The sequence below is a fragment of the Trichomycterus rosablanca genome, chromosome 10 (genome assembly GCF_030014385.1).
Source record: "Trichomycterus rosablanca isolate fTriRos1 chromosome 10, fTriRos1.hap1, whole genome shotgun sequence".
Taxonomy (NCBI): Eukaryota; Metazoa; Chordata; class Actinopteri; order Siluriformes; family Trichomycteridae; genus Trichomycterus; species Trichomycterus rosablanca.
Genome location: NC_085997.1, coordinates 26,397,974 through 26,410,849, shown reverse-complemented (window position 1 = coordinate 26,410,849; position 12,876 = coordinate 26,397,974). Strand labels below are relative to the sequence as shown.

General features: G+C 39.9%; 1 protein-coding gene across 3 annotated transcripts in view; it reads right to left on the bottom strand.

Annotated features, from left to right (window-relative positions):
* The window catches only part of gpam (glycerol-3-phosphate acyltransferase, mitochondrial), a 50,541-nt gene that overhangs the window by 19,469 nt on the left and 18,196 nt on the right, over positions 1-12,876 (bottom strand). For all 3 annotated transcript variants that reach the window (XR_010013841.1, XM_063003036.1, XM_063003037.1), the window contains 10 exons: positions 11,684-11,757; positions 9,891-10,004; positions 9,660-9,809; positions 7,798-7,897; positions 7,537-7,673; positions 5,242-5,341; positions 3,585-3,797; positions 2,096-2,209; positions 1,909-1,994; positions 293-408 (listed from right to left, as the gene is read on the bottom strand). Coding sequence is in view for 2 of the 3 variants with exons in the window: in XM_063003036.1 (XP_062859106.1) it covers positions 293-408; positions 1,909-1,994; positions 2,096-2,209; positions 3,585-3,797; positions 5,242-5,341; positions 7,537-7,673; positions 7,798-7,897; positions 9,660-9,809; positions 9,891-10,004; positions 11,684-11,757 (1,204 nt within the window). In the remaining variant the exon portion in view is untranslated. The remainder of the gene's footprint in view (positions 1-292; positions 409-1,908; positions 1,995-2,095; positions 2,210-3,584; positions 3,798-5,241; positions 5,342-7,536; positions 7,674-7,797; positions 7,898-9,659; positions 9,810-9,890; positions 10,005-11,683; positions 11,758-12,876) is intronic.

Sequence of the window (12,876 nt, the reverse complement as noted above, 5' to 3'; positions counted from 1 at the left end):
AGGGTCAATTAAAAACAAATGCCACAAAACTATGTTCATGTGAGATTTAAATGAACCATGTTTGTGTAGGTGTAATTCTATCCCTTCACCAATTCCCTTGATCCCCTGTCCTTAAAAAAGCAACACTCGCCAAGTGCCTTTAAACACAGCGCATTGTGATTGGCTGAGAACAACACACCACCAGAGGGAGGACTCTGTCCGCTAATAACCTTTATAGGCTGTCAGCCATCTGCACTTCAGAGAAAAGCTTTAGAGGCAGCTGGCACACTACGGCGTGTTCGAGCTCTCTTACTGAAGAGAATGTGCTTGGCCAGGTTAGAGATGACCTGTCTCCTCCAGGGCTCGTCTGACATCTCTCTGGAGTCCGGGTGCTCCTCTTCTTCCCCATTAAACAAAGCCTCGTCTGGCCTGTACAGACAAAACAGCCCTCAGTGTACAGCAAATGCATTTATTGGTGTATTAACTGACTGTGCATATTTTACTGCGCATATCAGTACCATCTACTTTGTTCATTAGTATTGAGCTACTTAACCTAGAACCACCACCCAAGAGGCTAGATGTGAGGACAGTCCACCATCCAAGATATTAAACCAGACTGAAAAGGCACTAGCGCATTATTAACACCGATTATGTATGTTGAGCTATACTCTGAGGTAACATTAACAATGGCACAAGGGTTAACGCACACTTCAAAGGGTCATGCACTAAAAGACATGCAATATGAGACTGCAGGAACTTCTGCAGCTGTTTTTTTTTTTGTAGCTTAATGACTGCAACACACTTCTTTGTCCACAAAGGTCAACACATTCATCCACTTCAACAATGTCAAAAACTGCAAGGTCAAAAATGTACATACAGCAAGTTTTAAATTATTAATTAGGTGTCTAGAAAGTTCTATCATTTCAAATGCCTCATATAGGATTATGTCTGTTCATAGCTGGTGTCATATCTGTGAACATAACTATGGTCTGGTTTAACTTTTTGTTTCTTACTTAATTTGTTTTTAAAACATGGTTTCACATTATTATGGGTGTAGATTGATGGGTTAAAATGACAATCACACATTCAAAATTAAACCCACAAAAAAAAAAAAGTCAAGAAGTCCAAATATGTACAGAATCCACTGTACATGGAACAGTGAACTAAACCATTACCTATTACTGGCAGACCTTTTTTCAGTTCTTGGAAACATCTGACCACACAATTTTTTTTCTTTAGTCTGAAATGTATAGCAGTGGGACACAAATGGCAGGTTCAAAGAAGCCATGGGCTTAAAGGGTTCCGTACAGAAAGAAATTTTGAGAGTTTGGGTTTCGTGTAGGTTGTAGGTTGTGGGTTGTAGGAAATAATACACACTGCCTGCATTTCTAAGAAATTTTGTTTCTGTAAACTATGACTAAGCCACAGTAACACCTTCAAGGGTTTGCTAGGTATAATTTCTGTCCTGAGACTGGGATTTCCGAACATGAAGCCTCACACAGTCACTGAATATCTTAGGTTTACATTCAACCATTAAGGTAGGCTGTGCTTTGTATTGTAGCTTCCATTCATTTTATCATTTTCATAAAAAATCCGTGAAATGTGATTTTTGAAGAACAAGGTCCATGAAATTAAGCACATTTTCCAGTTAATTTAGTAGGGTCCTACTTACCTTATCCACACTACTATAAACCAAAAAACGATGGGAACAAGTAATTTACACAAGATATCAGAGTTTATTGGTTTTCCATTCTTTTAAGAAGGGGTGTCTCAATACTTTTGTCCATATAGTGTAGCTAGTAATGTTGACTCCACATTTGCTACAAAATGCAGGATGTACTAGATACTGACCAAAAGTGAACATACAAGGTAAACATGTATAAAACTCAAGACTCCCTGACTCAGGGACTTATAAGCAAAGACCTTTACCGTGCGGCGATGATGGTGGGTATGAGGATCTGCTCCAAAGTAAGTGGAGCGGGCAGATGCTTGCATCTCTGTGTGTCCAGATACTCCTGTAGTAGAGGAGAGGAGAAGACTATTAGTATGGGCACTAGTATGAGGTCTCTGCTGTCGCTCCAATCTGAGCTAGTCAAAAGATGTGATGCGCTCTAACCTTAAGAGAGAATGGCTGAGTAAAGTCCACACGAACACAGCCATAGTTCTTACGGATCATTCTCCATACACCACAAGCCACTCCCCACAGACTCTCATTCTTCTTAGGCTTGCCCTACACACACAAATTTTTTTTTTTAATGTTCATTGGAAGAAACAGAGCAGAGATTGGCAAGAAGAAAACACATGTAATGTATCTCAGTATCTCTGTTTTATATGTGACTGAATAATTGGACTACATCATTGCGCATTATTGATGTTTCTGAAAATGTTGTGCCAAGAATATAGTTTACTGTATATATCAGTATAAATTATTAATCTGCTGTAGTATAAAGAAGCGATTATAATTGACGTCAGCTGGTAAATGCATCTATTTAAAGAAACATGACAACAGTGGTCTCTTGGCAAGGTTAGAAAGAAAACCCAAAGTGCCACGTTACACCAAGAGGAAACTAGTCTAGATGGACTGATGTAATTCAAGAACCACCTACAAAAAAGTCTGTCATGAATTAAAAGATGCTGGAATATAGTCAACACTGTCTGTGGCGCTCGGGTGGCACAGTGGTAAAAGACGCTGACATATAAAACTCAGCTCTGCTACTGGCAAGCCGAACACCTATGTCAACCTACAATGACTGGTTCATTCGAAAATAGGAATGCCAGGGTGGAGTCCTCATAACCGCTGCAATTATTTTATTTTATTGATTTCTTTTCTGCATTTTCCCCCAGTTTTCCTTCCAATTTAGTGCAGTCAATTTGTCTTCCGCTGCTGAGGGATACCCGATTGCATCCGAGGAGAGCATGTCACTGCTCACGCCTCTTCAGATACGTGTACAGCCCTCCTCTTCTTGCCCCTGCACTCTGCACAGGCGTCTCTTCCGCCAATCAGGGTCCTTACACAGCGTATGAAGATCCCACCCACACATAGTCCAGTCATCCCGCCCTAGCAGATATGGTGGCCAATTAGTATCTGCTTCAGGCACTGCTAATTATGCCCGCCAAATGGCACCCAGCCCATGGCAACGCTGAGTTTTCGGAGTTCAAAATCTCCTGCTGTGCCACCTGGGCGCCTTAACTGCTGCAATTATCACCTCTGCTGGCTGATTGATGGCACCTGCACAATGAGACTGGAGATTATGGAGATAAGTGCATGACTCTCCGCGCGCGATACTGATCTCCATGTGAACCCACATTTTTACGTTCAGGTGAAAAGAAACATTGGGCAATTGCACTTATGTCAGAGGAAATGTGTTAGTCGCTCTCCTTGGTCAGGAGTGGAAGTCTGCAGCAGTAGAGGAAGCTAAATACAAAATGGGTAACTGGATACGCCTAAGTTAGGAATAATAACTGGGGGAAAATGCATAAAAACATTGCAAGAGGAAAGTCCAAGCTTCTGACTTGAAGTGTTAATGTCAGACTGTTGATAAAGATTAGAGGTGTAATGTGCAAAAGAACTCCTAATAAACTGATTTTCAAAGTTCTACTCTTACCAGCTGCTCGCTGTTGTAGTTGCCCTCGATAATACGATCATAGGAGATGCCGACAGGCACGATGAGCACGTCCGGTACGACACCAGCACACAGCGTGTCGACCACGATGGAAAGAATACCAGCCCGTGCTGGAGATGGCTTTCCGCTGCGTGAACGCGTGCCCTCCAAATAAACCTCCAAAAACTGCTGCTGCTGCAACAACTCCTCTGTGTACTGGAAAGGACATTCAAGGGGAGCATCATGAGCTTCATTCAATTTTCCTACCTGTTACTTTTAATGACTTAATTAAAACCTTATCATTAAGATCAAATCATTAAACACACACGCATACTGTACAAACACACTGACTATGCCATTGTTTTCCTATGGTTAGAACTGTTGCTTTGCCGCTTCACCTTAAAGCCTTGACAGCACTCAAACGTTAATCTAAACAAACTCTAAAATCATTGGAGCCAAATATGACAAGCTGCCAATATGATGTAGTTAGAAGCAACTTGCTTTGTTAGCACTTCATATTAATCAGTTCAGCTAGCAGTGGTTTTATTTGGTTCTTCATTACCATAATACATTTATGGTTGTTATACATTTGTGGCTGTTATAAAACAATTGAACTGTATTGAAATGTATTAAAAGTGCTATAGCACGTTTTTTAAGAACACACAGCTTTTCACATATTATTAGAGACAGTATTATGTGCTCTTTGGACCCTGAGAGACTCAAAAACAGGGTAAATACTAGTAAAAGAACTGGAAAGAACAATTCAAGCTAATAACCTGAAATCACCTCCTTTTTACTAAATGTTAAGAATTAAATAACATTATACATTTTACATTAACACAACATATCATATGATTTATTATTTATAGTACATCATACTCAGTTGTGCCTCGGATTATAAAATAAGTAAAACACCTATTTTTACCACCTCGCAAGTTGAAAATGTAGCTAAACTAACAGTTTGTTATTGAGTGTTTAGTTTTTAACATCATGTCTGCATATGGGTTATGTCCGTAGCAGAAAAGGTAGTGATACGTCCTTCATGGGTCAACAGAGAAAAGGGATGTAGCCATTCTGTTTGTATGTACGTTCGTTATACAAGCAGCTTCTTAACATGTTATTGACAGGATTTTTTCGGAATATCTTTGCTTTTGTGCTGCTAATTAGATCTTTATGCTCTTTGCTGTATACAATTTTGCATTTAATGTGTATTTACTTACTGTGAGGGACTATGCACATAAGATCTCACTCACCTTTACACTTGTGTTAATATGATATGACAATAAAAGTGATTTAATTTGATAAGGTCTGTCGTCTCATGGTCATAAATGACACACTCTGGCATTATCTGTGATCGAAGTTTGGCGTGCTGCACAATATAGGGCAGCTTTGCCATGTATCATAAATGACTGATAGTCTGGTGTGTTCAGTAGGGCATCTTGTGTACAAGTCTGGTCCCAGCGATTTGAGATACAAGCATTTTTCCCCTAGTGGTGGGATTCGCTAAATACAGTTTATTATTTTGCTAAACCAACAGCGGCAATGTTTCTACAGAGACTACTTTAGGCAAATCAATTACTCACTAAAGGCCTTTATCATATTAGTTCCAGTACATGCATTTAAAACATTTGCTTCCACTGTGATTTTTAGTTTCCATTACCCCGTGTAACAAAGCTCTATACAGGACATCTTTCTTTCCATCTGGGGTCTCATCCATCCTACGACGAATAAAGAAACCTCCCAGTTTCCGAATCAATGTGCTGTAAGACAAAAAAAACTGTTAGATTGTTTTTATAATGCCATGTTTTCACATGTGTGATATTAACAGCAAGAATTAAAAAAAAGTTTTATACTAGTTTTATTGGTCTTGTATTATGTACAGGGTGGGCCATTTATATGGATACACCTAAATAAAATGGGAATGGTTGGTGATATTAACTTCCTGTTTGTGGCACATTAGTATATGGGAGGGGGGAAACTTTTCAAGATGGGTGGTGACCATGGCGGCCATTTTGAAGTCGGCCATTTTGGATCCAACTTTAGTTTTTTCAATGGGAAGAGGGTCATGTGACACATCAAACTTATTGAGAATTTCACAAGAAAAACAATGGTGTGCTTGGTTTTAACGTAACTTTATTCTTTTATGAGTTATTTACAAATTTCTGACCACTTATAAAATGTGTTCAAAGTGCTGCCCATTGTGTTGGATTGTCAATGCAACCCTCTTCTCTCACTCTTCACACACTGATAGCAACACCGCAGAAGAAATGCTAGCACAGGCTTCCAGTATCCGTAGTTTCAGGTGCTGCACATCTCGTATCTTCACAGCATAGACAATTGCCTTCAGATGACCCCAAAGATAAAAGTCTAAGGGGGTCAGATCGGGAGACCTTGGGGGCCATTCAACTGGCCCACGATGACCAATCCACTTTCCAGGAAACTGTTCATCTAGGAATGCTCGGACCTGACATCCATAATGTGGTGGTGCACCATCTTGCTGGAAAAACTCAAGGAACGTGCCAGCTTCAGTGCATAAAGAGGGAAACACATCATCATGTAGCAATTTCAAATATCCAGTGGCCTTGAGGTTTCCATTGATGAAGAATGGCCCCACTATCTTTGTACCCCATATACCACACCATACCATCAATTTTTGTGTTCCAACAGTCTTGGAGGGATCTATCCAATGTGGGTTAGTGTCAGACCAATAGCGGTGGTTTTGTTTGTTAACTTCACCATTCACATAAAAGTTTGCCTCATCACTGAACAAAATGTTCTGTGTAAACTGAGGGTCCTGTTCCAATTTTTGTTTTGCCCATTCTGCAAATTCAGTGCGCCGATCTGGGTCATCCTCGTTCAGATGCTGCAGCAGCTGGAGTTTGTAAGGGTGCCATTTGTGAGTAGCTAATATCCGCCGAAGGGATGTTCGACTGATGCCACTCTCCAGTGACATGCGGCGAGTGCTACGCTGTGGGCTCTTGCTGAATGAAGCTAGGACAGCCACTGATGTTTCTTCATTAGTGACAGTTTTCATGCGTCCACATTTTGGCAAATCCAACACTGAACCAGTTTCACGAAAATTGGCAAGCAGTTTGCTAACTGTAGCATGGGAGATGGGTGGTCTCGTAGGGCGTCTTGCATTGAAATCTGCTGCAATGACCCGGGTACTGCGTTCACCAGACATCAACACAATTTCTATCCGCTCCTCACGTGTTAACCTCTGCGACATGTCAATGGCTGTAAACAAAGAGAAGCTTGTAAATAACTCATGAAAGAATAAAGTTATTCTCAATAACTTTGATGTGTCACATGACCCTCTTCCCATTGAAAAAACTAAAGTTGGATCCAAAATGGCCGACTTCAAAATGGCCGCCATGGTCACCACCCATCTTGAAAAGTTTCCCCCTCCCATATACTAATGTGCCACAAACAGGAAGTTAATATCACCAACCATTCCCATTTTATTTAGGTGTATCCATATAAATGGCCCACCCTGTATATATGCATTCAGTCATATATGCATTATTGAGGAATTTGAGGATTATGTCTGTATTATTTTGGGTAGGGATTTTAATGTATAGGGCATATGTAGTCTTTGTATTTCTCTGATGTACTTTGGGCATTCAGTCAGGATGTGTTTTATGGTGATGGGTGTCCGACATTCTTCGCAAAGTGTGGGGTGAACATATTAGGACTTAAGCAAAGGTTGCATGTGTTGTATTTGCTGCCTTTTGTTGGGTGTTTTTTAAGCTAAAATATAATAATGATCATTTGCCTCACTGGAAATCTGTTATAGCAGTTCTCCCCTATGGATCCGAGTATGGTGGCACTGTTGTGGACAGATTACAGCAAAGCTTCTACAGCAAATTTCTACTGGTAGACAGACTGTCAGAGATCTCGTCATATTGCTAAAATCTACATCACATACCAGCATGGTACAATGTCTTAAAATCACCTGAAGATGGGGATGTTGAGATTGTTGCCAGCTGCAATGTGTGGCGCTTTGATGTTGTGACAAAACAGGATGAAGGTGATGAGAAGGTAGTCAATATGAGACTTGTGCACAGGAAGGAAGACAAGTGGAGCGTTGTACTGTAACACATGAGCAATATAATGTGTTAAACTTTAAAAAGTGGATCAGATGCAATATACGAAACACCCACATAAAAAAATGTACTGTTTAAAAGAATTCTTTTTTTATATTAGTACATTTCACCTCTGATGCAGCTTTCTTCACCATTTCCAGCTGACCTTTGTGGATCTGAATGCTCCAGAAGAAGCCATTAAAGAGTTTCAGCAATGTCCATCCTGTCAACCTAAAGCAAATAAAGCACACATTGTGAAAACAATAAAATATACATCAGTGATCTAAGAAGTCGAGTTATTTAATGTGTGAAGGTTTTGTTTAGTATTAGATCGATGAAGCTAATTTTACGGACAAGTAGGGCTGGACGATATGGCTAAAATTTATATCACGTTATAACTCCTCATTTCAGTCGATACGATATAATTCCGACATCGATATGAATAATACAAATGTCAGAAAAACTGCCAAGAACACCAAAATTGGATGGCTGTACCTGCAAACCTCTTTTCTGGTTTTTGGCAAGAAGTACAAGCTGAATACACCACTGAATTAGTCCTTCCTCTCTTATCAGCTATTTCGTCTGCTTCTTTTTCAACTGTGGCGGAGCCAGACAATTTTCATAGTGGTGGCCAAACTGAGACCATTGCTCACACAGGGGTGGCACAGAAACTGTCTGATACCTTATTTTTTTATGTGGCAAGTTGTTGTGTATCTAGTAGTGTTTTGGTCACGCACTCATTTACCTATACCGGCAGTGAGTACCATGTAGAATTACATCAAGCCTAGCATAATACGCTTTTTATTTTTTCTCATTTTGCCTGACAAGTAAAAAACTAAAATATAGCAACCTTAACATTATGAGGAAGAATTTCAAAGATCATTTGACTGCAAACTTGTGTGTACTGATGAGACTCATTTGAACCCCAGAACATGCTAGCGTGAATGCATGGAAAAATTTTTTTTATTTTCTTTCAAGAATATGATACACACTGACCAACACTATTAAGCCAAATCAGCATTGAAAACTTACTTTACTTTTAATAGACTTCTACAATGCTGGGGCTTCTTAAAACTGAATATTTTCTTTTTCTTTTAAATAGAAGTGTTATTTACCTGCTATTAGATTTTTTTTTTTTTTTTTTTTTTTAAAGCCCAATTTAGAGGAAAACCGCCCAATCTGGCAACACTGGGTTATGGGTTATGTCCGTAGCAGAAAAGGTAGTGATACGTCCTTCATAGGTCAACAGAGAAAAGGGATGTAGCCCTTTTGTTAGTGGTTAGTGCCTTTACTCGTAGCACGCCTCAACTACTAAGTAGTATTAGTACTCAGTAGTAGTAATTGTGTTGGTGGTTGACATTTATGTTAAATGTGTTACTGCACTGTTTTGGTGGAGAACTACTTGCTTGAGGTGCACTGTTGAATTGCGTCCCTGTGGGAACACCTGCGAGCAAAAATGCTTCCGCAAAAAAGTAAAACCGGCAAAGCGGCCACCACCTGGCTCCACCCCTGACTGTGGATGTTCGTTCACTCACAGCTGTTGAACTAATTTTGCCGCTAATATCCACCGTGTTGTAGGTAGCGGAGTGTAATGAGAGCGGTAATGCTGAGCACCGGCTTCGTGCCTGTGGCGTACGTCTTCACGCCGTAATGTATATCGATCGAATTTGTTTAAAAATCATATCACCGTTATTGAAACATTTTCTATCACGACATACAGTATATCGATATTGAATTATTGTCCAGCACTACGGACAAGTAAGGTAAGTTTTTAGCATGCAGATTAGCACCGTGCAAAGTGCATTCCAAGCTCTTTTGACACCTGTTTCCAACCATGTCAAGTATTTATTTGTTACATTATTGCGGTTGCTGGTGCTGCACCTGATTCCACCAGATTAATCTGTGAGAGGAATCAATTGCAGCTCATGCTTAGACAAAAAAATCAGCAATCACAAATATAGACTGAAAGTTGGGTTCTGAAGCATGGACTCACCGTATGAGATTGGGTGAGATGTTGGCCACCATTTCTTGGAGAAAACCTCTGGCCTTCTGTTTGATTTTGCTCGCAGCCTTCTGATCTGTTCCAGTCTCATTATCAGCAGCACCAGATTCTGAAGCAACCTCATCTATGGCACTCTGCACCCTGTCATAAGTAAATGGTGAAATTATAATTCTCTCTAACTCATATGCTGTTACATACAAGATCTGTGTGATCGGTCCTTGCCTGGTGTTGTTTAGCACATTTTCCACCACGTTGCGGGCAAACATATCCTTGCGGACGTCTCTTTCCAGGACGAAAAGTACATAACTGAGTCTCCGTGCCAGCCAGCCTCTGTGTCTGTATGAAAACACAAACGCATGCAAAGGTACAGATGTAAGGGCCTTACGATATTTTACTCTGGGATTACTGCATTATATTTGGATAAACCTAGCCTCTCGTGCTACAGGCTAGAGGTTCTTACTCCTAACAGTTAAAAAGCCATTAACATTACAGTTAAGCTTTTAAAAGTGTCTATGAGTGTGTATCCTCATGTCTGTGTGGGCAGAATTGTGTGTCAGTATGTCTCTTTGTCCATGTGCACAAGTGTGTAGGTTTAAGTCTGTGTGTGCAAATGTACGTTTGTGCATGCCCAAGTGTGTATCTAAAGTCTGTGTGTCTAATATTCATCAATAGGGCCCTTCTACATTATTTTTTTTATAATTTAAAAATAATAATAATATAAAACTAAACTAATATAAAACAAAAATCAAAGATTTAACAGATTTTTCAAGAAAAGTGCTACATTTCATGGTAGTCATTGAGTTACCCTCATAAATTAAATGACAGAATAAATAGAAGCTACAATCCACAGCACATCCAGCCTAAACGATTGACTGGAAATCCAGCAATGGTCTCAAAAATAATCGTCTGTATTTTGACACATCCCACACCCCACAGCCTTTAGCTGCTTCACACTTCAACATCTTTTGACTAACCGACTGCTAACTGAATTGCCGTAGGATTGCTAGGGCCTTATATTGCAAATTAACCAGTAAAGTGAGGCACTTAAACGCTAAGCGAATGAAACATGTTAAATTGCTAAACACAATTGACATTACACAGGAAAAGGCTCATTTAACGGTCTGTGATGCGATTTTCACAGCCGTGAATTAAGTAGGGCTTTATTCATCAGTGTACCTTCCCGTTTGAGTGTTCAAATGCATGTTTGAGGTCAGTCTGTGTTAAATTTGTATGTTTGTGTGTCTGTCCTGTTCTGTCTACGAGTGTAATTTCGCATCTGTGTGTATGTCTGTTAGGGGGTCTGTGGCCATGTGTGCACCAAAAAATACATATTTTCAGGTATGTGTATCTATGTGTTTGTCTGTAAATGCAATTTATATATTTTTCACCTAATTTTCCTCCCGATCTAGTCATATCCAATTATCTCTATCCACATTATCCCTCGTCTCACTGTGCAGGCGCCCGTGATCAAACAACATTGGTCGTAATCACAGCGGTCATAAGGAATCCCTACCAGCAATACCACCCCATGTTTGAGCCAATCATTGACTTAATAAATGTCCAGCCTGCCGGGAGCCGAGCTGAGACTCAATCTTATGAGTTCGAAATGTCAGCTCTTGCGTGCTAGCGTGTTTTTCCGCTGTGCCACCCGAGCGCCTTCGTTGTTTAAAAGGACAGTTATATTGTTATGAAAATAAGATCATGAAAGACTGTCAGGTATTTTGGTTACCGTAACAACCCATCCATGGTCAGATATTCCTCCATGCTAAATAAGGCAGGATAAACTACCGTAGGTTAAACTGATTTGTTTCTGCGCTGTGCTGGTGGGATCCACTAACAAACACCATTAAAAATTCATGCCAGCCGTTTCCACTGCTTCACCTACCGTTTTCCACCTGACTCCCATGCATATATCAAGTGGAATACTTGGTGTGAAGTAGCCTGGGTAATATGAGCACGTGAAGGGCTACTTAAAAGAAAACGACCAACTCATAGTAGTCCACGTCTGTGTTTACCTCGTGTGCGTCTCATTGATGTAGATCACATTGCGTAATCCTAACGAGGGAATGCTGGAGTTAAAAAGCCTCTCCTGAAACAAAACATATCAGAAATGTAAAGAATAAATATATTATACGAAAATGCACATATTTCACCTGGTCAGTGCGTTCTAAAAAAAAAAAAAAGAAAGAAAAACAAAATACAACAAACAATGGAAGTAAATGTCTTTCAAATGAAAAGCTGAGTGATTTTGCAGCACTGTTATAAAATGCCACAAATGACTACAACCTTTCCGTGCAACTATACAGTTCTTAACAACCTCGTTAAGCATTGTTAGCACAAGAGATGTTCACGTTTTTCATTCATGTAGCATTCAAGTGCCTCACGTTTACTGGTTATTTTTTACTGTGGCAGTCCTAGCAATACTACAGCAATTCAGTTAGCAATTGGTTAGTCAAAATGTTCAAGATGTCGAAGTCTAAAGCAGCTAAAAACACTACTCAGGTATTTATTTATAAGGATTTTACCGTCATGTTTTACACTTTGGTTACATTCATGACAGGAACGGTAGTTACTCATTACACAAGATTCATCAGTTCACAAGTTTAATGTCAAACACAGTCATGGACAATTTTGTATCTCCAATTCACCTCACTTGCATGTTTTTGGAATGTGGGAGGAAACCGGAGCTCCTGGAGAAAACCCACACAAACAGGGAGAACATGCAAACTCAGAAAGGACCTGGACCTCTCCACCTGGGGATCAAACCCAAGATCTTCTTGCTATGAGGTGACGGTGCTACCCACTGAGCCATCGTGTTGCTCACACTACTCGGGTAACTGTTTGTAAAACTCGCAATTCAGTTCTGTGGACACAGATGGAGGTGTGTCTTAACACGGACAAAAATCTTTGTCTTCGAGACAGAGCCTCGCACCATCGCTGAATGTTCTAGGTTTATTGTAGCTTCCATTTATTCTATCATTCAATTTACCTGTGTTATTTAATGACTGCTGTGAAATGTGGCACTTTTCAGTAAAAATCTGTTTTGAAAAACAAATTTAATGAATTTAATAGCACCCTAGCAATAAAGGCTCACACTGTGGTTCACTGCAGTCTCCTTGCCAGACTATTTCTAATGGCAAGATAAGTACCTAGCTTTGCTCGGGTTATTTATTCATGTTCTTTGTCTTGTGTCCTTTCTGTGTTTATT